The 25,609-nt window shown below is 34.5% G+C and overlaps 1 protein-coding gene across 2 annotated transcripts; it reads right to left on the reverse strand.

The window, feature by feature from the left end:
• Window positions 1-9,361: 9,361 nt before the first annotated feature.
• On the reverse strand, window positions 9,362-19,220 carry LOC140818359 (zinc finger CCCH domain-containing protein 64-like). Of its 2 annotated transcripts, none has more exons than XR_012114962.1 (10): window positions 19,075-19,220; window positions 18,694-18,967; window positions 17,699-17,828; window positions 17,475-17,594; window positions 16,717-16,834; window positions 16,069-16,520; window positions 15,353-15,638; window positions 14,921-15,014; window positions 10,468-10,578; window positions 9,362-9,843 (listed from the first exon to the last, which is right to left on the reverse strand). XR_012114962.1 is itself a non-coding variant. In XM_073178290.1 (10 exons), exons 1-10 carry the CDS (start codon window positions 19,150-19,152, stop codon window positions 9,715-9,717), a joined length of 1,827 nt encoding a protein of 608 aa, XP_073034391.1. In that variant the 5' UTR covers window positions 19,153-19,220; the 3' UTR covers window positions 9,369-9,714. The 2 variants fall into 2 exon arrangements, 1 of the variants encoding a protein (XP_073034391.1); XM_073178290.1 differs by having other exon boundaries at window positions 9,369-9,843; window positions 10,468-10,613.
• Between the last annotated feature and the right edge of the window lie 6,389 nt (window positions 19,221-25,609).

Below are 25,609 nucleotides of genomic sequence, written 5' to 3' on the forward strand. Positions count from 1 at the left end.
ATCTTCAATCAATAAATTTTAAACTTTACTTTAAAAAGATATTCACATAATATTCTTTATTATTTTATTTACAAATTTTTTATTCAATAACTTTTAAAAGATTATTTACATTTAAGTAGCTTACATTAATAGTTTAGTTCATTTATTCAACTAATTATTCAATTGTGTTAATAACAACTCAAGTATTGATATTTTCAACAACTTATATATCATAAAATAATAAATAAATAAGATGTGAGATCGAGTTTTCGTCGTTTTTCCAAAAGTTACCGTTTTTAACAGATTAATAGCATTGCTTATCCTATAAACATATATAATGCTTATAAATATTTATCATAAATGATGAAAGAATAAAATAAGTACTTTAGTTAGTTATTAAGAACTAAACAAATGAATTTAATTACTTACACATTCATCAATTTAATTATTTGGGCTAGTTTTAAAATTATGGACATAATTAAAAACATAAATTAATAAAATACCTCAATGCTGCATCGGTCAGTGAAAATTCAGAGAGGAACTAATTTTTTTTAAAAAAATATTTACTTACTAAATAAATGAATTCAAGTAGTGAATAACACATTTGTATAATAATAATTCAATCAAATCATTTTTAAATTTATTTAAATGTTTAAAAATAATAAAACAGGTGAATACGAGATCGTTGGCGCTACGCGACACCATACTCGACGTCTTATTTAAATGTTTTAAAATAATAAAACAGGTGAATACGAGGTCGTTGACGCTACGCGACACCATCATCGACGTCTTATTTAAATGTTTCAAAATAATAAAACAGGTGAATATGAGGTCATTGGCGCTACGCGACACCATCCTCGACGTCTACAATGACGTTGGATTGGAGATGATCTAAAAATAGAAAGAACTATTAAAGTTTATTGTTTAGATGAATGGTGTAAGAGAAACTTAACTAAATCTTGCATATTGGAACAAAAATTCTTCATTTACTTTTTTTAAAAAATAAAGAAAGGTGGAATCATGAGAAAGTCAGCCTTTTCTATTGGGAATGAGTAACTTTTGCAAAAATAATTATTAGTCCTTAAACTAACAATAGATGGTCAAAAATTGTAAGATAAAGAAGCGTAATTAATTATTTTTTCAAATAAAATAATTAATTATTTTATTGACTCAATTCTTTTTTGAGTATGGGATTTGAGATATTGATGTGTGCACGTGTGAATTGGCATTTGACACCTCACCAATACTTATTCCTACCACAGTTGTAGATCAATAAATAAGTGAGGCAAATCCATTAATGTTGAACTGCATTCTGCGCATTCACTAGCTTAGGTTGTAATGTACTATCAAATCAAGTTAAGGATATTAATCTTTCTGGATCGTTAAAAAGTTCATATTAAAAAAAATTACTTAAATTTGTGTGCTTTCTTGAACACACATCCTCATGTTTACAAATCTGAAACACATGCGTTCTTGTTATCAAAACCATATAAATTATAATAATCGAGATCACACCATTCAAATTTTTAGGGTAACAACCATAAATATATACACACACAACGCTTGGAGAGGCATATACACTGACCATATAACTCTCACTGAGAAGTACGATAGATTGGGTTTTATCCTTATCTCCTCTATTATCGCCAGTACTCCATATATGAACATTACATTATAAGTGCTCTGCTTAGACCACTCATCACCCAGTTGGACTATGGACGTCGTGCTGCCATGATTACCATCCACACACAAAACAGTAATTGCCTCTGAAAGGGTGAATAATAACCCAATATATAAAAAAAGAAATAAAAATAATGTGTACTAAAATGAATGATATGTGAATGTAATGCATGATAAGAGTAAATCCACATGCAAGGGTAAATAAAATAACGAGAAAAGCACAATCGGTAATTGCAGAGTAATAATAGCTCGAGCAACATGCAAAGCTTGGCTACATTGCCGTAGTGACCACTCCACCAGTCTACTACCATGTGTTGGTCAGCTCTTCAGGGACTACAGACATATTGCGTCTTATCGGCCTACAACATCTCTCGGGCTAGTGACAACTCCTTATCATCTCAACAATTACCTCGATCATACACGCGATATCAAAATGACCATAAATAGGATCGAGGCTCAAAATGTCATGCAATGCCATGACATAGATCAATGCTAATTTTATATAAAAATATGTGTGTAAATATATTTATTTTCATGCATCGATGTTTATAAAAATGCCACAAATAAAGGAGAAGTTGGTGAAAAATCCCCAATCAAAACATTTCTTTGGGTTCACTCCCTACCCACAAAATTGGAGTACTATGTCATACAAAATGTGGTACACTTCATGTGGAAATGTGGTACTAAATAAGTACCCAGGGACTGAACACAAAAAAAAATCGACGGCTGGAGATTGAAGGCCAATTTCCCGTTAAAACCACGAAGGCAAATAAATGTCAGTTAATTCATTTTCAACAAATATCAAATTTTACGAGTACCAGTTGCATATTACCCGAAGTTATATTACCCAAAAATAACATACATTTTTCTTATGTGATATGGTTAACTATTGTTAAACGAATAACTGCTCCAGGTAGGAAAATAGTGAATCCAACTTCTATTGAATTAATTGGAAATGTTTGTACAACCTCCCATATATAGAAGCTTAAAGAAACGTGAGTTTAAAAGCAGTAAAACCATAAGATGCGACTTTACATGTGTAAATGGACCAACTTCAGTACATTATATTGGCCAATTACAGATGTACACTAACTTGTACTAACACACCTCCTTCAAGCTTGGAACAGGTTATGGACACCAAGCTTGGACGGTAGAAAACGACGTTGATCGGTACCCAATCCTTTGGTGAAGATATCAGCGAGCTGATGTGAGGAAGCAACGTAGGCCGTCTGAAAACAACCAGCTTTAATCTTGTCGCGGATGAGGTGACAATCGATATCGATGTACTTCGTGCGTTCATGAAACATGGGATTTGCAACAATGTGTAAAGCTGCATGATTATCACAATACAACCTGGCAGGCTCTGTAAACAACACCCCCATATCAGACAACAAACCTTGTATCCAAACTATCTCAAACGAGGTGGTAGCCATGGCTCTATACTCTGCATTGGCCGAAGATCTTGAAACGGTACTCTGTTTTTTAGTTCACCATAACACCATTGAATCACCCAATTTAATGCAGAAACCTGTTAGTGATCGATGAGACATGGGGAAGGAAGCCCAATCCGAGTCACAATAGGCAGATAACTTCAGAGCGTTGTGAGCGGACAGAAAAATGCCCATACTAGGATATCCCTTGAGGTACTTTACAAACCGCATGGCAGCATCCATATGTGAGTGTTTAGGAGAGTTCATAAATTGGCTTAAACATTGAATGACATAATATATATCGAGTCTAGTAATGATGAGATATATCAATCAGCCAACTAATCGTTTATAGGAGTGTGGATCAGTAAGTACACTATCCGAGACACCAGCTAATGGAGAGGGAAGCAAGCGATCAAATTCATGGGAAGTGAGCTTTTGATGCTGTTCAGTTGGGGTATCAAAAGGTTTGGCTCCCAGAACCCCTGCATCAGCAAGAAGATCCAAAACATATTTTCGTTGATTCAGGAGGATGCCACCGGTAGAACTTTCTATTTAAATCCCCAAAAAATACTTTAAAAGACCAAGGTCTTGAAGCTCTAGTTTAGAGTGTAAGAACATCTTTAAGGCATCAGATGCATCCATATTATTATCAGTGATGACAATATCATCAACATAAACCACTAAAATAATATTGGTATGAGCATCATGATGAGTAAATAAGGAATGATCATGCTGAGATTGCGCAAAGCCTGCTTCAATTATCACAGCAGCAAACTTTTGATTCCATTGTCGGCTTGTTTAAGACCATAAAAGGATTTGCAGAGTCGACAAATTTTATTCTGGTCTTGAACGTGATAACCGAGGGGCAATTGCATAAAGATCTCCTCATCTAAGTCCCCTTGGAGAAAAGCATTAGCAATATCCATTTGAAATAAACTCCAACCTCGAATGGCTGCTATGCTGAAGAAACACTGGATGGTGGTAATTTTAGTTGTAGGAGAAAATGTGTCATGGAAATCAACTCTAGCATGTTGAGTATAGCCCTTAGCAACCAACCGCGCTTTAAACTTATCAACATTTCCATTGGGCGAGAATTTCAGTTTATACACCCATCGACACCCTATTGGCTTGACATAGGGAGATAAATCAACAACATCCCATGTATGGTTAGAGACCAGAGCTGCTAGTTCTAAATCCATTGCATGCTTCCACCTAGGATCCATGATGGCCTCATGGTAAGATCGTGGTTCGGTGGTAAAGGAAAGTGCAGTTAAAAAACTTTGATAGGACCGAAAAAATTTTGAGTAGTTGATATGGTTGGAAATGGGATAAGAGCAAGGAGTAGTGTAGACGTGAGACAATGTGCGACAAGAAAAATCTTTTGTCCAAATGGGTGGCTGGAAAATTTGAGAGGATATCCTCAAGGGGATTGGAGGTGTGTGGGCTGGAATAGTTGAAGAAATGGGGTCATCTGACAAATTGTGATCTTCCAATGGGAAGGACCGAATAATGAAATGGATTCAGGAAATATGGAACTGGGCCGAGACTTTTTAGCAAATGGAAAATGAGATTCATGAAAAACATCATCCCTTAAAACAAAAAATCACTTGGTGTCAAGATCCATTACCCTTTATCCTTTTTGAAGAACGGAATAGCCCAAAAACGCATTAGCCTTAGCTCTAGGAGAGAACTTGTGTGTGAGATGCAAAGATATGGCATAACAAAGGCAACCAAAGACTTTCAAATGCGCATATTAAGAGGTATTGCCAAAAATGACTTCAAAAGGACTTTTGTTGGTAAGGAGGGGGCTGGGAGTACGTTTATGAGGTATACTGCAGTGAGGACACAATCTCCCCAAAATGGAGGGGAACAGACAATTGGAAGTGCAAAGCTCGGGCCAAGTCAAGAATATGACGATGTTTCTTTTCAACCACCCATTTTTTGTTGAGGAGTATATGGGCACGAGATTTGATGAAAAATCCCAAGCAACATAAACAGCGAACCACACTCAAATTTAAAGAAATCAGAAGCATTATCGGTTCGAATTGTTTTGACTTTCAAGGAGAATTGAGTAAAAACCATGACAAGAAACTGGATTAGAAGTCTAAGAATATCCAATTTGTATTGCATAAGATAAGCACATGTCCCTCTAGAAAAAGCATCTACAATTGTTAAGAAATAATTTTCTCCATTATAGGTTGGTGTTCGAAAAAGGCCCCAAATGCTCATATGTAGTACTAGTTAAGTTCAAACAAAGAAGAAGTTTTGGACAAACTAACTTTAGGAAATAAACCTTGTTTGTTTCGATTTAGGACAAATCCCACAATGAGACATATCTATGCTCTTTGACAGAATAAGTAACAAATGCATTCTAGAGATGACATATGCCCTAGTCTTTGATGCCACAAATCTTGAGTAACATAGGTACAAGAAATTAAAGTATTACACTGTGGTATGCTAGATGTTATATGGTGTGCAACTTGAACTTGAGAAGGCTGGGATAGTGTTGTTGATAAGTGGTAAAGTCCATGTTGTGCCCTACCAGTCCAAATTATCCTCCCATTTTTACGGTCCTGAAATGTACAATAATGAGGATAAAATGTGACATAGTAGTTATGGGATGTAGTGAATTTGGAAACAAAGAGAAGGTTGAATTGAAAGTTGGGAACATAAAGCACATCATGAATGGGAATGTTGTATAAAACAGCCACGGACCCTTTAGCACTAACTAGAAGTTGAGCACCATTTGGAGATTTTCCAGCCATGTTTACAACATTGGTGTCCCATGCTTCCAGAGTTTTAGCAGCGTTAGTGTTTGATAAATGTAGAGTGGTACCTCCCAGTAGTTGTTATATCTCAGCATATTGAGCTGGGGTAAAGCTAGAGACAACCCCTGTAATGGTCTTTGGTGAGGACTCATTGTCTTCTCCATCAACATTGTGAGCTACAACCCTCATCTTGGGCGTGTCAAACTCTGGACTAAATCGTTTAAAATTTCATTTATCTTGTTGTGGTTTGTACAACTTGTGGACTGGAGGATAGCCTATCAACTTAAAACAATGAGCCTTGACATGTCCATTCCATCCACGATGTTCACATGTAAGCACATCTTTCCTTCGCTCATCGCTCTGTCCTTGTCTTGAGTAGAAGACTGAAGCAGGTTGATCAACCGAGGACAACAAATGATGAGATTCCTCTTGAGAAAGTAACAAAAACGCCTGACTAAGTGTTGGTAGAGGCATCATCATCAAAAGCTGGCTTCGAATATCCATATAGCTATCATTAAGGCCCATCAGAAACTGCAATAAACGATGTTGCTAATCATGCTCGACATATTTTCGCGCTGCAGTACACTCACACGAAGGCAAGGTGACCAAGGAACTATATCCATCTCACAGTTGTTTCAGCCTACAAAAATACACTGAAATTGTGTTGTTTCCTTGTGTCAATCTCCCAGGATCTCGGTGAATAGAGAAAATCCACGAGCCATTCACCTTATCGAATTGATCTTTCAAGTCTAACCAAACCGTAGAAACATCATTAGAATATACAATTCCACTAAAAATGTCTTTCGAAACAGAACTCATAATCCAAGATAATACCAATGCATTACATCTTTCTCACTGATTCAAGGTAACATCTCCTACAGCTGGTCGCGCACACGTTTTCTGTCAATAATCGCTATCTATTCTTAAAACGAAGTGCGATTAACATAGCACGACTTCAAATGCCATAATTTTCAACCCCTGTCAATCGTTCACCAACAATAGTCATACCTGGAGCATCGGATGGGTGCAAGAACAGGAGATCGTTGAAATTACTATTGTTTGCCATGGATCTATCAACTTGGAGCTGGATAAAAACGGATGTGCAAGGAAAAAATGAAGTACTCAACGATCTCAATCGATTGAATGTAAAATTAGCTGCGAGCCAAGACGATTAATAGAAAAATTGGCGATGAATCTCGCGAACATGATTCCCGGGAGATGTGGCTCTGATACAATGTTAAACAAACAACCGTTCCAAGTAGGAAAATGGTGAATCCAACTTCTATTGAATTAATTCAAAAAGTCTGTACAAGCACCCATATATAGAAGCTCAAAGAAACGTGAGTTCAAAAGCGGTAAAACCCTAAAGCTAATATGCGACTTTAATACATGGGTACATGTACCAACTTCAGTACATTACATGGGCTAATTACGGATGTACACTAACATATACCAACAACTATATTCACAATAAAAAGTAACACTTAGCATAAAAAGTAATATTTTTTCATGGATGACCCAATTAAGAGATATGTATCACAAAATACGATATGTGAGACAGTCTTAAACAAGTTTTTGTCATATTCCTATTACGCCGTCTTTGTTTAACAAACATTAGTAACAGCAGCAATATATAAAGAAATATTTACACTAATGATGCTTATTTAGACAATATAGAGCCATCATTTCAAAAGGAAGACTTTGGAAACAAAATCTTATCTTTGTCTATAATTAAAGGTGAGGCTGGACAATTTGTCTGATTGTGAGGACATATTGCAAGGATTATCATAAGCTATAGAATGATTACAAAGGCAAGTTGCGTTTACTCTACGGTCGAAATTTGATTCACCATTTCACCTTTTTATGATTATATACTTTATTCTAATTATTATTATATAAGTAAATAATATATATAATATTTTATAAAGTTTTTGTCAAATTAAATACGAATGTAAATGTATATATGCATACATGAGTGTACCCATTTGTCTAAATATATGTACATTTATACATTTTTGTCACAATATATATATATATATATATATATATATATATATATATATATATATATATATATATATATATATATATATATTATTTTATTTAATATCATTATTTTTCGGGACCTTACAATAATATATATTATTTTATTTAATATCATAATATTAAATAGCTGTGACACAATGTCATAATATATATCATAATATTAAATATATATTAAATATCATAATTTAATATATAATATTAGATAGCTGTGACACAATATCATAATATATATCATAATATTAATACCATAATATTAAATATATATTATTATGACGCAATATCATAATATATATTATTTTATTTAATATCATTATTTTTCGAGGCCTTACAATAGCTGTGAAATTTACCGAAGTAATTTCGTTATTCTAATACGTGGTTGTGGCTTAATAAACAATATAAATATGTGATAGAATGTTCGTGTTTCCCATCCAACCGTGTATTGTAAATTTTATGGTGATTTGCGCCACTTTTCGGGGAATAAATGGTTGTGATTTCGACCAAATTTATGTGATTTATGTTCTTACACGAACACCTCAATTTACACATTTCTTATGTTAGAAAGATGGCAAAAACTTGTGTGAGACGATCTCACGGGTCGTATATATGATACGGGTCTCTTATTTAAGTCACCCATGAAAAAATATTACTTTTTATGCTAAGAATATTACTTTTTATTGTGAATATGAGTAAAGTTGACTCGTCTCACAGATTATGATCCGTAAAACGGTCTCACGTGAGACTCACTCTAGAAAGATTTATTTAATCATTATTTTGACAAAAACTTGTGTCAAACGATCTTACGATCGTATTTTGTGAGACGAATATCTTATTTGAATCATACATGAAAAAATATTACTTTTTATGATAAGAGTATTACTTTTTATTGTGAATATCGATAGGCTTGACTCGTCTCACAGATAAATATTCGTGAGACCGTCTCACAAAAGACCTATTCTATTATCTTTGCGATACGACTATCTTAAACTAACCGTGTTGGAACACATTGTGATACCTATGTCAAATATGCCACGTCATATCTTTGGAACCAAGATAAAAAGAAATAATAACCAACGTGATGTAGCACGACGCGCACACATATATGTAGAGACATTCCCTAAATATTTGATTATGCCAAATCTTTTTTCTAATTCAGTGCTTAAAAAAATTAAATATTAAATCAACTTATATTGATATAAAAAAATTTATCCTTCGTATTTCTTATTTTTTTCATAGTCCCAACACTTATTTGTAAGTAATAGGATTGATTATTTATCCACAACTAATTACATTTAATTCTCAATTATCAGTATATAATTTATCATGTATTATTTACTTGTGCATATGGATTTGAAATATGATTAAATTAATAAAGGAGTTCCCACGTTAAACTATGTTCACCAAACCAAAATTTATATATTTTAAAACAATAAAAACAACCAAATTACAATAAAACAAAAATGAAAAGTATACTTATAGCCACCACCTGGTGGTTGGATTGGCATAGTCCCTGATAGATAGAAGAGAACGTCCCAACGGATATCTCTCCAACATTTGAATTCAATGTTTGAATTTCATTGTTCATCTTTACTATTGGGCTAGCATAAAGCAAATAAATAGTGTACATTTGTATATATAATTCAATATTATTAACAACAGAGAAAATGCCTTTCCATCTCACTTGAGACCAAGAACTCTTTATGGTAATGAGAGGACATGGTTCGAAAGCAAGTAAAAGCATAATACCCCCACTCCCTTGTTGTCATAAAAAAAAGGTATATTTGTATTTAGAGGTTGACTTACTTGCTCTTGTATCAGTGGTTTGGATCATACTCCTCAAATCGACATTTAAAATCGTCAGCCATTTTTGTTTCTTCATCTTTGGTCAGTTGGCAATTCCTCCAATCAGCCTTATCAGCTATATTCAACAACCCAGCCAGAACCTACAATATCAAATGTTGTAAAGTTAAGATGACCAAAATTTCATGTTCGGAGATGAAGTTGAAATTATGGAAGTTCCCAAAAAAGGGGAGCTGATCTCGCATCTAGGTTTGTCGAGTTGACAGAAATTGTGGAAGTCAATAAAAGGGGGCCGACTTTGCATCTAGGTTTTGACAAGTTGAATGAGCAGTCCACTAAAAAGCAACCTGATATTAGAATGCTGAAAAAATCCGAAAAAAATGTACCACATAGGAGGGAAAGCATGTGTTTTCACTAAAAAAATAAGATAACGATAAGAAACTTATAGTTTTCTTAGCGCGGATTTTTTAAGTTGTAAGTTGGTCTACTGAACTCAATCAAGCACTAGCAAGCTTGTATCGCTTTTTAAAAGATCGGGCCCAGATTAGGATCCAGTGTTACGTGAATCGTGCAATTGTGTTATACGGGATATGATATCGTACACACAGTAAAAAGCAACATTGGATTTGTGTTCCTGCAGAAAGAGGTTGGAAACAAGTATACAGTATAATTTGATGGCATTACTTCTAAAGTGTTTTTAGAGTTCAACGCAACTTTTAAAGCCGAGAAGTTGCAAACCTTGTTTTGTAGCAGTTTCATATTCTTACCTCGCGACCAAACTGAGCAGGAAATTTTTCATTCTCCTCGATGACATGTGACATGAATGTTCCCCCAGGAGCTTCCACATAAAATAAACTCTGATTCTTATCGAGATGCATCTGCAGTAATTTCCGTCCTTCAGAACTATTATCATCTGAATAGAAAATAAAGAAAGAGATGAAGTGAAAGTGTTAATGATAAAAAAACATACAACTTTACGTTCATTCTTAGCAGCCCTGATATGTACGAACTAACATGGAAGAAAAACCATAGAAGCACTTGATAGGGCAAGAGGTGTTCCATTCTTATTAAGGTCTAGAACAATTATCTTTGAGTACCAATAACTTTACAGAGCTTGTTATCCAGTTTAACATTGGATAAAGAGTAAAATTGTTGTTTTTCCAATGAAAGAATTTCTAGAGGATACCTGTCCCGGGGGTACTATATTTGGAGTCTTGGCATCATTAGATCACGAAAAAATGAAGTTAAACCTTCCTTGACTATGTTTTTATAAGAAATGAAATTAATTAACAAATATAGAAGTTTATAATCACTGGGAGGGCAAGACATCCTAGTCCTGTACAAGCTTTCAAAGATTTAAGAGTCTTCATCTATCTTGTCGTGCCCAAAGTAAAATCTAGTACTCAATACTTTTCCTCACTCAAGTTTTGGCTCATTGCACTCGCTTGATATCTGCTTGTTCCTTCATGTCATGACTCACTAGTAATTGCTAATACCACAGGCCATTAATTAAGAAGGTAATTTTCGGGTTGATCAACCTCAAGGGAAGCCATAATGGTAGCCACAGATTGTAGCACAGTCAGCAGTTTTCAAGAATATTTCATGATACCAATAATATTTTGGAGATATAATTCGGGAATTGGAAAGCGGGGCCAATGACCAGCACATAGCATACAACTCAAGCCCCCAACTTCGAACACACCAAAGTCTCCATAATACCCAAACTCATTTACTGCACATGAGAATTTTACCCAGGATCAACATGTAGAACAAGCAGCAGCAAAAAATGACAAGTATCTTAAAGATGAGACAAATAAGAAAGGATGAAAAATATCAAGGAATCAGGAAAACGGTTATATGCGGATTTGAATTAACGGTTGCTAGCAAGTGTAGGCGGGTTTAAAAATAATAACGGTCATTTCGAAAATGGTATGTTGGAAGTTTGAGATTTAGATGCAAAATTCTGTTCAAATATTACAGTCCAAAGGAAGATCTTTACATCATAATTTCAGAAATCAATTACATGAGAGTTGGGAGAGATCAAAGTATGTGATTGGCTTCAATTTGAGGCTAGAAGATCTTCCTTTGGACTGTCAACCACCAATGAACCGAGCAGTTGGGAATCCACAATACCATCCATTCCTTATATAGAGCCTATTACATCTAATATTAAGCCAGCAGATCCACCACCGGTTCCTAGAAAACTCAACCTCCATGAGCCAATTCATACCAATTCTGGAAGAAACCATCATCGTCAAGAGAATATACAAGTACCCACACAAATTCAGACTGTTAATGAAATCTCCCCAATAAAAAATGCAGGTACACACTCACAAGAATTAATCATTACTGATACTCATGGGATCAACAACAGTGATCTTGTTGATAGCCTTGATGAAAGACCTATCGTTCTACGAAAAGGAATTCGATCATACACACAACACCCTATAGGCAACTTCATCTCATTTGAACGTTTTTCACCTACGTATTGTGCTTTTCTTTTCAATTTAGATCAGGTCCAAATTCCCCCCACCATAGATCATGCTTTAGATGATCCAAATTGGAAAATTGTAGTCCTTGATGAAATAAAGGCATTGGAAAATAACAATACATGGAACGTCACTGATCTTACATGATGAACAACCCGACTGAGGAACATATGGCAGCTACATATCGTGTGTTGAGGTACCTCAAATGGCTTCCTGGTAAAGGATTTCTACTCAGAAAAACTACAGACCGAAGAACTAAAGTCTACGGTGATGCTGATTGGTCTGGATACCCTACAGACTGACATTCCACATCAGGGTATTGCACATTTGTACGAGGAAACCTAATGATATGGCGAAGTAAGAAGCAACCTGTCGTTTCCCCCAGCAGTGCGGAAGCTGAATTTTGAACATTGGCCCATGGGATCTGTGAGGAGATGTGGCTCAGAAGATTGCTAACCGAGTTAAAAGTGGAAGAAAATCTCCCAGTTGAATTGTTGTGTAATAATCAAGCAGCTATCAGCATATCAAATAATCCAGTACACCATGATCGGACGAAACATGTTGAGGTAGACCATCACTTCATTAGTGAGAAGATTGAGGATGAGATTATTATTGTCACCTACATTCCTACTCAACTACAAGTGGCAGACATACTAACCAAGGCTATGTTTCGTCCAACATTTTATGAATTCTGTTCCAAGCTGGGAATGATCAATCTATACCCTTGAGAAGGAGTGTTGATCATATTTACTTAGTTGGATAAGAACTTATCCATCATTTTATCTCTTTATTTGTATCTTTGTATTTTAAATTCCTAGGATTAAGTTATCTTATCTCCTTAGTTGTTTATTTAATCCTTGTAGACTCTTTAATCCTTGTTGACTCTACATTTATAAAAAATATACGGTGTTTCTCCAATTCTCACTTTATTCTAACTTCATATACCTTATATGTTTTAGCAAGTTTCAAGGGCATTACAGTGTCGGGAAGCTTCGGAGCTAGTGTCGACTCGAGGGACACGCAGATCGAGGCGTCATCAACGGACGGACGACAGACACAAATATAATCACAAAACCTTAAATAATGATTTAAGAATCATTAGGAAGGACTTTAAATGTGTATAAATAATAAAAAAATATATACTTAATCAACCGGATCGGTGATCGAAGCTAAACACCGACATAATCATAAAACCTTAAATAAAGATTAAGAATCATTAGGAAGAACTTTAAATGTGTATAAATAATAAAAAAATATATACTTATCAACCGGATCGATGATCGAAGCTAAACACCGATAGTCAGACCAAAAAGCCATTATATTATATAAATAATAATATAATAAATAATATATTTTAAATGTGTATAAATAATAAAAAAGATATACTTATCTAAGTTTAAAATCTAAACATACGTATAAGATACATATAAATATACAAAAAATATATATTTACCAAAGTTTAAAAACTAAATAACTATATACATATATCCAAAATTCCAATTATAGTTATATATATTTTTAAAACAAAAACAATAAATTAAATAAATTATATAATTACTAAAATAATATTTTTAACGAAGTCTAAATTCCAAATAATTATGTACATATAGAACAAAATATTAAATTTACGATTTAAAAAATTAATTTTTCAAAAAAAAATTCAAAATACTGGTTGAACCGATTTTCCGGCATTCATAGGCAGTTCAACCAGTTTTTGACCGGTTTGACCGCTAAAATGGTTTTTTAAGGTGTTTCAAACTAGACTCAAGACCAGTTCCCGATCGAGCCGGCCTGGTTTTGAAAACACTGTGTGGGAGCCAAAACATGCCTATATATTCTAGATTACACACTTATAGATCTCTAGACTGAACATGAGATTCTTGACTTGATCCTTGATACCGAGCGTATTGCATTTCACATGAATCATATTGCTTTGTATACTCGTACATACTCGTATTGGGCGATTGTCGCTCACGTCCTTGTTTTTATCATGGGCATTCCATTCCACGGTTCATTCGGCCAAGTCACTGACTAGAGTAGTTGGGTTTTCGGTGGTGATCCAATGAAGGTTTTATTTGGTTTCTAATATTCTCGTGCAAGATTATGATTTCGATATCGGTTGTATTAACGTTTAAGACTGCAATCATTGTTCTGATTTCGTTTGGGTTGTAAGATGATTAAGTTATTTGGTTTTCGCTATTTAATTATTGTTATCAAGTTTAATTGTGCATGCTTATAGTATATTTAGTAATGGCTGGGGTAAGGGCGTTATATATGAAGTGTTCAAATTGCAACCAACAACTTACGCATCAATGAACATAATTCCAATCACCCTTTTTTAAAAGTAAATCAAAATGAATCAACTATATTTTTCAAGATACGAATCACATTATTGGACTCCTTCCTACACATATGGCAATGACCTTTGTTTCCAAATACACACTTATTTCAGTCAATGATGCTTGACTGCTTCCAATTTGGCTGTCAACAGTCTGAATCTTCAAGTTAATAATTCAGATTCACAATTTACATTCATCTTACTGTTAGGTTTTATTTATTAAAATTATACAGCGAAATATGACGGTCTTTGCGATTAAACTTGCATCTGTTTCATGATCTTATGCCTAATAACAACTCTGATTCCACTATTTAGGGTTAGTTTCATATCTCAGTTATATGTATAGGTATCTATGAGTTGATAGTAGCACTTGAGGTCAAAATAAAAGCTTACTTTCAACTGTTGTGAACTTGAAACCCAACTTCTTCGCTGCTAAATTGAAAATATCTTTGACAGAAGTTGCACGAGATGATGGTACAGGAACAGCCTGCAAGAAGATAAACCAATGGAGTCTTAAAAATCATAAAAATACTAGAGGAATCACTCAGAGATTTTTCATAAAACTTTAAAGCCAATAACCTATATAAATTGATGGCTAATGAGCAGTTGACATTCATGTATATATTGGTCAATGTACATAAGGGAAAATGATGTGAAGTCGAGAATATAAACTCAATGTCAAATGGAAAAACAAAACACAAGCAACAAAGACATAACACAAAGTAAACAGGACTATTCCAGGTACATATGGGCAACAGGACAAGCCATACTACCAGCAATTATCAGTAAAACGTGCCCAGGATAAAAGAGTATAACTTTTCATACCTGAAGATTGGTATGTGTTCCACGTTTAGATATCCACTCGAAAAAAACTCCTACTTTCCCTTGGCTCTTAAAGTAAGCTTTAAGGCTGCTCTGGAATCTAGATATGCGTGCTTCACATTCTGGGGGTAAAGTAAGTGTGCTCGGCACATGTTCAATAGGTATTATGAGCACATGATCTTGGACTAATGGTCCTTTGGCGAGTGCACAATAGTAATCTTCTCCTATCGAGGCGATTAGATGAGACTCCACACTGGGGCTTGACAAACAAAACCAGCATTCTTTGGACCTGATACACTAATATGTTTATAGTTGTTGATTTATGTCACGCCAGAAATGGAAAGAACCACAAGAAAACAATATAGCATGCCAGTGCTGCATAAAGCTATGCAGACTTTTTAAGTCAAAACTATGATCTATACGGATCTTAGATCAAATTAACAAATTCATAAGATTCTATATTTCTGCTGGGTTTTATTAAATCAAAACCTTGTCCAATTTCAAGCTTTTAATGATACTTCATTTTGGATTTATGATTCTTACAGAGAATCAAAATCATGTGAAAGGGCTTAACTTAACTTCTACCATTTGCAGTAATGTTTTGATCCACAACTAAAGAGTTTTTCATCTAACGAATTTTAAAGTCATTTGTCCATCGGCATTTAAGCTCCACGTAAATTCAAAAGTAACTATAGAACAAAACTTCAACAATCTTGTACCTGTTTGAGCTTCCAGTGCCAGATTCAGATCTCCTTCCAGAAAATCCTTCTCCATCTTCTAGTAAACTGTGCTTAAAGATGCACTCTGGACCTCTTTCACATTTTCCCTTGTTTAAAAAATAAAAACACACACCCCTGACAGATTGTTCTCTTGCCTCTGCGTCATGACGAAAGTGGCACTTCTCTCCTCTTGGACACAACCCAGAGGATACAAATTTAAAACACAACTTCTCACCATCACCATCTCCATGTTTCGGTCTTTTGCGAGAGTCATCATAACGCCAATATTGTGTATCAGAACTACTGTCTCCAGATCTTTTTACTCCTTGATCAGCAGAGCTGGCATTTTCTGAAAATGAATAAGGAGACAAAGTAGTTTTTGGCGGCTTTGTGCAAATCTCAGCAGCAGACATCATAGATGCTGGCATAGGTGAAAGCGCGTGAAGGAACTTCTGGAATCATAAGTAAAAATTATCAAGTGATAGTAGCTTTAGTGTCATAAAAAATATAAAAAGCATAACACTCTACATGACATTCTTCAGGTTTGCAAATCCAGAATTTATAAGTGCAGCAAGAATTTAGAAACATACAAAGCAGAAAGTCACATGTGAGGAAATGATAGAATAAAATTTGAAAAAGAACAAAAACCTGTTTGTTTTTATTTCCAACTGACCCAAGGGCTAAAAAACGAGTCACATGGACAGCACCAACGTTAACATAAGGTTCCCGATCATAGTAGACACCAACTGTCCCTGCAATATGGTAGCTACCATAAAAGTGACCTCATGTTAGAAATTATGTCAAGGGCAAATATTGCCGTATCATAGCAAAACGTTACAAAAATCATTTTCACACGTGTTTTCCAAACACCTACTCTTCGACTTATTTCACTTTTCAGAGATTTTGCATTTCACTTTTCAAAGATTTTTCATTTCACTTTTCAGAGATTTTGCGAGCACTGCTGACTGGGCTAAAACTGTCACTGCCACAATCTACCAACTAAACACTTAGACAGTAAACTTACTAAACTCTTTTAGAACAGTTACCAGTATAATTTACACAATACTACGTGTTACCTGCATTCCGCATGCTGTTTCAGAAGTTATATTTTTTTCCTCATAATACCAGCCATTCTTTTACAGGATTGATTTTTGGGAAATTCTCAATGTGGATCTCTACAAAGCTTCGAGGGAATTTTTTTCTCGAACTAAAACTATTAGTTGGTAGACCCTATCTTAATTTCTCATTTGGATACACATGGCCAAAGTTTTAGATTTGCCTTTTTGATTCGTTATGTTTCTAATTTGGTTTTCATAGGTATTAAAGTCAAAACCATAAACTTTTCATGAGTTTACCAAAATCCTCTGGATAAACAATATCACATGAGCAAATTAAACATTCCTTACCGTGGTTTGATCTCTGATACTAAATCTGATAAGGTGGGGTCACCAGTAGATGAATCCAATATTCCAGAAGTAGCTTCAGATGCAGCAGCTCTATTTGTGACCCCTTTGGGCCATTCATTAGTAAAATCAAGTGAAGGAAGCAAAGATCGTGGCAAGAGGAGAATTTGAAAGAGAGAGATAGTGAGAAAGAATAATCAAGAACTTTATGTTTATAAGTAGGATATGTAAAGAAAAGATCCACAATTCCATGCTCCTCGGAGAATGCCCTCAGTGAATCAACATCATCTTGACTGTAAGTCCCAAATTGTTGAACACTTGCAGACTGCCTACCAGATAAGTACACCACAGAAAGACCTGAACACGAGTTTTCATATTAGCACAGGATGCAAAATGTTAGATATGCATGATACAACCCCTTGAAGGCCTGAACCATAACTTTCAAGCGCTAATCAGCTTTCAAAAATCAAAAAGTAAATAAATTAAGGTTACTTACAAAAAAATGTAGACAAGGGAAAAGCATGAAGAAAATCTACACTAAAAAGCAGGCACTTTAAATTGAAAACATTATGCAACTTCCAGTAGAGATTTGAGGGAAATAACATTGTTATCTAATATGCCCTGTGAAGTTAGGCTGTTAGGGTCCAAAGACACAAGCCCGTTGCAGTTTAAACAAAAACAATAACATCTACTGAAGCTAGTCTGACTTAGATTTACACCCCAACATCAATTATTTTTTCTTTTTTCAATTTTCTTTCTTCTTTTTCACCCTCAACACAAAGTGCCGTTGTTGATATGATCATTAAAAAGTCCAGGTATACAACTTTCATCTACACCCAACAGAAACATCCTACGATTAAAAGGACTATAAACAACACATACAAGGATAAATGTGGTGTTTAACTTCATTTGTTACATTTGGTTAGTAGCCATAGGGATTCGAATAATTGGTAAAGCACATCAATATCTCATGAGGTGAGGCTTCACGAGACAAACAGTTCTAGTTACGTTTTTGTTACGTCCATCTCTTTAATTACTGTGTCGTCAAATTGCAGCACTACATTTCGAGCACTTAAACTTAAAAACTCATCCTACTAAAAAAAGCCATACATACACAGAACGTATTGAAGAACCAGTTCAAACCACGAGCAAAAAGTATTCAATAGGTAACTCAAATTAAAAAGGCAGAATTGTTAAGACTTAAGAGTAGGTAATTACATACCGTGTAGCGTGAACTTTCCACTGCCTCTCAACCAATACAAATTCTCGCAGACTTTCAAGCCATCCATCTTAAACCCTAGGTTTGCCGAATTTTTTGCAGCAGCAGACAAAATCTTTGCGGAACCAACACCATAATCGCCGATGAAGTAAGTCGGAATAGGGATTTGAGAGCGTCCTTCGAGGTAGTCGTTGAACTCCTCGAGCTGGTCCGGGGATTCAGGGAAAAACTGACCAACGCAAAACAACGCATCGAACGGACCTGCCGATTTGTTCACCTGCAAAGTTGAGATGGCGACAATACATCGAAAGTTTAATGGAGTTGGAATCGATAAATGTGTGTGTGTATGATGACGGTGAGTGAGTGTCGAGGTGTATTGCATACAGAGGAAACACGCTTGAAAAGCTGGCCGATGCGGCCGAGGACATCGCCGGAGAGAAGGATTCTAGGAGCGGCGGCCATGCCGGAGACGGCGATTAACTTCCAGAGAGCTGAAACTGAACTACGTGAAATGAAATGGTACGACAAATAAACGAATCTTTGGAAAATATGTAAAAATATATGTTATAATTATGATTTTAATTTAATTAAATAATATTAAATAATTAATATGAAATTATTTTAATTTAAAAAAATTGTTTGATTTAAAAAAAAATTGTTTAGATTTTTTTATGTAAAATATATTATGATTTGACGAGTTTTGGTATGATAAAAATGATAATTATAAAATTAAATATTTCGGTATCATTTAAAATATTTATTTTAAGAGTCTCACAAGATAATATATATCATTGAGAATTACAAATATCTTCTATTAGAAATAATAATAATTTTTTTTACAAACTCGAGATCTTGTAGTTTGGTGAATAGTAAGCCAATTTTTTTACATATATTCAGTTCCTTATAAAAAGGGACGGTTAGAAATAATAATAATTTTTTTTACAAACTCGAGATCTTGTAGGTTGGTGAATTGTAAGCCAATTTTTTTACATATATTCAGTTCCTTATAAAAAGGGACGGTTATAAAAAAAAAGGATGGATACATAAATTTAATTAGTGCATCGACGCGTCGTGTGTTTGTATAATATTTTTTTATAATTTATTAGTTATTCTGCACACGCGATGCGTGTGTATATAATATTTTTTATTATTATCGGTGGATTAAAGTGAAATTTGACAAATTATGGAGTGATTAAATTGATATTTGAATGGTTGAAATAAAAAAAATAAAAATAAAAGTGTGTGTTGAAATTTAAAAAATAAAAACAAAAGTAATATTAGTATCATATAAGGGTAAAATTGAAAAAAAAGTTGGTGTCCTCTCTAGGTAGTTATTATCATATCTTTACAGTTAATAATATAGTATAGATAGTATAGATTTTGTTTAGAGTAAAATGAGGATCAAAATGTAATTATAGAAATAATGAGAGACAACATTGTAATTTTGATATATGAATTAAAAAAAATAAAAAAAAATGAGGAAAAAAAAAAGAAAAAATTAGGAATTGAACCTACAACTTGATGCTTAGAAAACCAAAACTGTTATGGGGACCCGAACCTAATTCAATACTTAATTGTTATTAAGATCAAAGTTAACAATTAAGTAATAATGGGACATAATTTTTTTTTAATATACAAGTGCGGAAACATAAGATAATAGATCTAATACACGTGTCAGTGTAATAGTACAAATCTTGCACAACATTTATTTAACTTAATTAAAGTTCAGTCGTTATGTCAAGTCCTGAAAATCACTCTAATCTAAGTCCAGATCTCCACGCTAATCCTGAATCTCTCATCCTCTTCTTGATCATGATACTGCCCTACCTGTTGTCATGTACACATAAAAACAAGACAACAGCCGGATAGCTCCGGTGAGAAATACATCCCAGTATAAACAATGTATACATGCAATCATATATACAATATAAAAGCATATAACAGATATTCCTAACATGTATCAAATCAGAAACATAAATCAATATCAAACAATGAATCACACTCAGACTCAGACTCGACTCATTCCTAATCTAGGGATCCCGGTGTTTGGATATTGACAAATATATCGAATCTCAGTCGATAGGAATGACTCCATTCCTAAACGGCATCGATATAATTCATATATCCAGTGTCTGGGCGAATCGGCCACATAATTGACGAATCAGCTAATGACTAGGCGAATCAGCCAGTGTGTGAGGCCCAGGGCCGAAGAGGGCGGGGGTGATCGCCGGTGCCATCAGTTGCACGGACAATGAGCGGCTCCTGGCAGGCTTCTAGGTGGAGAGAACATGAATGAGCCGTTCTTACACCGGCAGGAGAAGGATTCCGAGACTGTTCCATGTAATGGACTGTACAGTTGAAGAGGGCTTAAAACATTTGATTGGTACTACTCATATCACGAAGGTGCATCTTCTTTTCGGTAGCTCATCACATAAGAACTCCAAAGTTAAGCGTGCTTGACTTGGGGCAATTTTGGGATGGGTGGCCTCCTGGGAAGCTTCCTAGGGTGCGTGTGAGTGAGGACATAAGCACGCTGGAAAGACACGTCTTGATACAGTGAGGACAGTCGTCGAATCTGGGGAGTTACAAGTGGTATCAGAGCCGACCTCTCCGAGTACGGTGTGGTTCGAGGACGAACCAAGCGGAAGCTGGTGGGCATGTGAGGCCCGGGGTCGAAGAGGGCGGGGGGTGATCGCCGGTGCCATCAGTTGCACGGACAATGAGCGGCTCCTGGCAGGCTTCTAGGTGGAGGGAACATGAATGAACCGTTCTTACACCGGAAGGAGAGGGATTCCGAGACTGTTCAATGTAATGGACTGTACAGTTGAAGAGGGCTTAAAAGATTTGATTTGTACTACTCATATCACGAAGGTGCATATTCTTTTCGGTAGCTCATCACATAAGAACTCCAAAGTTAAGCGTGCTTGACTTGGGGAAATTTTGGGATGGGTGACCTCCTGGGAAGTTTCCCAGGGTGCATGTGAGTGAGGACATAAGCACGCTGGAAAGACCCGTCTTGATACAGTGAGGACAGTCGTCGAATATGGGGCGTTACACAGTTACTAGGCGAATCAGCCGATAGCTAGACGAATCAGTCTATGACTCAATACATTGCTCCAAAAGGTGAAATCGCCCACCTTAGGCGCCTCTCATCCCCGGCCCGACAGGAATGTGAGAGGAGATAAATCATGGTGACTCAGCCAACCAACAACAGCTAGACCTTATGCTACGCCGTGCACAAGGAGCTCCCCCTCATTGGAGGGAATTTAACTCCCACACTACCGCTTGCGAGACTCGATCCCTGGTCATTGCTCCAAGATTCACTGCTGCTGACCAACTGAGCTAAGCCTATACGGGCAAAAAAAAAAAAAAAGGGTGCAACACAAGGACTTCCCAGGGGGTCACCCATCCATTGTCTATGAATCAATAGACCACACACATCAATATCATTAATTGCAAATATCACTTCAATACACTAAGTATGTGATTTAGGGAAACTCGAGTCAAACCTCACTCGAGTTGTGCAATCTCAACTCAACATTAATTTATACCTTTCTTTCTGTCTTTCTGAATCTGTCGAAGTCTCGAACGCAAAGTCTATCAATACTCAGTCTGGCAATGACAATAACGAGGAATACAATATCAATATCCCAATCAATCGGTACTGGATATAATCAGAACTAAATCACATTTTGTTTCAACGGTATAACTGCACAATTTCAATATACCCAGCAATACAACTCGACACATATCAATTCCTGCAACTCATGATCAATAAGGATACAAATCTGATATCATATCTCAACCCAATCAACTCTGAAATTCATAACAATTCCATAATCAGTCTGTTTTTCAATCTGTATTTGATTCTACGATGTCTAACATGTCAAGAACATCATATATGAAGTGTATTCGATTCCAACAACATCATAATTTCAAAACATATCAAAACATAACACAACTTACGTCCAGTTGTAGCCGACGTCGATAGGAACACAGTACCGAAGTCGGATTCAAAATCAGACAGTCGGATTTCTCGCGAATCAAATTCCAGTATCAAGAATCAAAGCTTTCCCTGGATATCCGTTTTCTTCTTGTTCTGAGAAGAAAAGGGCCGATTTATATATATATAAACATTTCATGCATGAAAAGGGGCAAGTGGCTTATTCTTCATAAAACACGTTGCACCGCGGGTGCGCTGAGCCTACGGCCTTTCTTCCAAATTTTCAAAATAGACGACCGCGGGTGCGCTCACTTTTGTACCGCGGGTGCGGCGTCTCTATTGTACTAATATCATACCCTACTGCCCAACTACCGCGGGTACGGTAAAAAAACAGGGCGCGGGTGCGGTCTCCCTTTACCAATAAACTCAAATTTGGCAACGTCGTTTCCCAACGTATGTTCTTCCATCACCTTATTCATAATATATATCAATTCAAAAGTATCAAACTCAAATCTCGGACATTACAAAAACTCTATTTGTTAAGCTACATATGACTTGGATTAAATTTTTAACAATTTGTTAATATATATAATTATTAAAAGCATACAATGATATCAAAAATTAGTTACAGGGTTTCAAACTTAATAATATAATATAAATTTGAGTGAGCTTAAATTTTAAAGTGATAAATTATTTATAGCAAAAAAAAAACACTCATTATATTATATATCCAATGAATTTGTGCCTTAAAAATTGGGTTTTAACTTAAAGTAATAAATCAAATCTAAAATATTGATATGAGAATATTTGTCAAAATGACATTGGTCAATTTTTTTTTTTTTTTAAAAAAACTAAGGATTCAAAGTTTATTTGAAACACTTGAGATCTATCGACCAGTTTCATTTAAATTCAAAATTTTCATTTTTTAAATTATTGTTTATTATATTTTAAGCGTACTTTCAAAATTAAATTTTATTAAATAAAATCGATAAAATAGATGGATATTAATTTGTTTGAAATTCATATTACATTCATAAAAAATTTACAGATTAATATATGTGTAAGATATTTTATATACTAATAAAAACATTAATAATTTATTTTGGTTAACAACTTCACACATCATTCTACAACATTTCTTTAAAAATAATAAATAATAAATCGCCAACAAATTTTTCTTGCGATGTGTGTACTCCATTCTCTAACCTATGACGGGCCTAATGTTGATTTGTCCCTGTTTATAAAGATATACATGTGTCATCACATGATTTTTTTTATTGTTTAAATGATAAATGAGAATCGATGAATAATACTTAAATAAATTAGTAAATATACTATGAAATGATTTTATAGATCTATTTTCGTGAGACGGGTAAATATGATACATAGTTAAAATAAAAGTAATATTACTTTGGATCCTTAGGTTTTCTTTAAAAAAATTAATGTACTTTCAAAGGTAACTTTTATTAAATAAAAATTTGATAAAATAGATCGATATTAATTTGCTAGAAGTTCATATTACAACTATATTGAAATATGTTATCAACATTTATCGAATTTGAAAAAGAGTCGGAAGAAATGGTTTGATCATCTTATCTTGATTTCTCGAACCGATAATTCCATGAATGCGGATCCTAATGCATATAGATACAAATGGTCCAATGGGAGCAAGAATTTCCAAAAAGATTTGGAATGCTTGGGGGAGATGAAAATAAACATAGATCCGAAGATTTCGAATAGGATAATCTTTCGAACTATAGCTGAATCTATCGTCAAGCAAGAGTTTAGAAATTAATATATGCGTACACTAATAAAATATTAATAATTTATTTTGTTTTAACAGTTTTACACATGTCATTTTACAATACTTATTTTTTAAAAAAAAAAAAAGTGGCGAACAACTTTTCATGCAATGGGTGTTGCATACACTTTATACACTAATTTATTGCAATTACTATAGTTTTTTTACCAAAATTTTTGGATGCACGGAAGCTGATCGCACCTTAAAAATGGTGCTATTTTTTTTTTAAAAAAAAAATAGCAGTGTTAGATCCGTCACTGCTTATAAAGACATACATGTGTCACCACGTGGTTTTTATTGCTTAAATGATAAACAAGAATCGATGAATTATACTTAAATAAACGAGTAAATATCTTGTTTGCCGGTTTTACAGATTTATTTTCATGAAATGAGTCAACTCGATCCATACATAAATAAAAAAGCACTATTTTTAATACAAAAAATAATAATTTTTCATGAATTAAGTTAAATTGAAAATTTGTTGATATGTGATAACGTCTTACACGAGTTTTATGTGAATACTCTAAATGATCTTTAATGGGCCTAGAATTTGGACCATTTTCTAAAGCCCATTTCTTTTGGGCCCAAACCGATGTACGATTATGATCGATCGTTAGGTGAAGCCGAAATCAAACTGATTAGCTAATGAAACTTCTTCTTTTTTTATTTGTGTGGAAAATATTTTTTTTTACGACAAGACATATTACAAATCCATTTTTCACAATCTGAAATCAGAAATATTAAAAAATATATACCAATGGTCAAAATGGGTTCACATAAATTTACTGTTTTTTTTTATCACGTGAGAATATGCAACTGTACGTTACCCTTTGATGCATTGGATAAAATCTAGGTTTTAACGCACAGCCTATAAATCAAGTTAGTCAGATAAACAAAACTAGACAAATTATGTTCAACAGATTGACCCTATATAAACTTATTTTGTTTCATATTAAATTAGTCTTGTGCAAAATACTCATCCGAAAAGCATATAAACTTACTTTTTTCATGAGGGTTATGCTTTAAATGATTTTCTTTCCTTCACATTAATATATGTATCTGTTGTAATCTACTTATCTTGTATCGTTCTTACTTAAGATACCAATATTAGAATCAATTGCATTATCAATGAATTGAGGGATGTTATGATGAATTTAAAACTGAGAAACAAATAC

The sequence above is a fragment of the Primulina eburnea genome, chromosome 17 (genome assembly GCF_022965805.1).
Source record: "Primulina eburnea isolate SZY01 chromosome 17, ASM2296580v1, whole genome shotgun sequence".
In the NCBI taxonomy this organism is placed as follows: Eukaryota; Viridiplantae; Streptophyta; class Magnoliopsida; order Lamiales; family Gesneriaceae; genus Primulina; species Primulina eburnea.

Bases quoted from the DNA above. Each gene is read 5' to 3' on its own strand.
- LOC140818359 (XM_073178290.1), bottom strand. From the start codon at position 19,152: ATGGCCGCCGCTCCTAGAATCCTTCTCTCCGGCGATGTCCTCGGCCGC. The intron at 17,829-18,693 runs GTATGTAATTAC...ACTCGTGTTCAG, and splicing joins TGGAAAGTTCACGCTACACG to GTCTTTCTGTGGTGTACTTA. The intron at 16,521-16,716 runs GTTTTTGTTCTT...TTATGATTCCAG, and splicing joins TTGGAAATAAAAACAAACAG to AAGTTCCTTCACGCGCTTTC.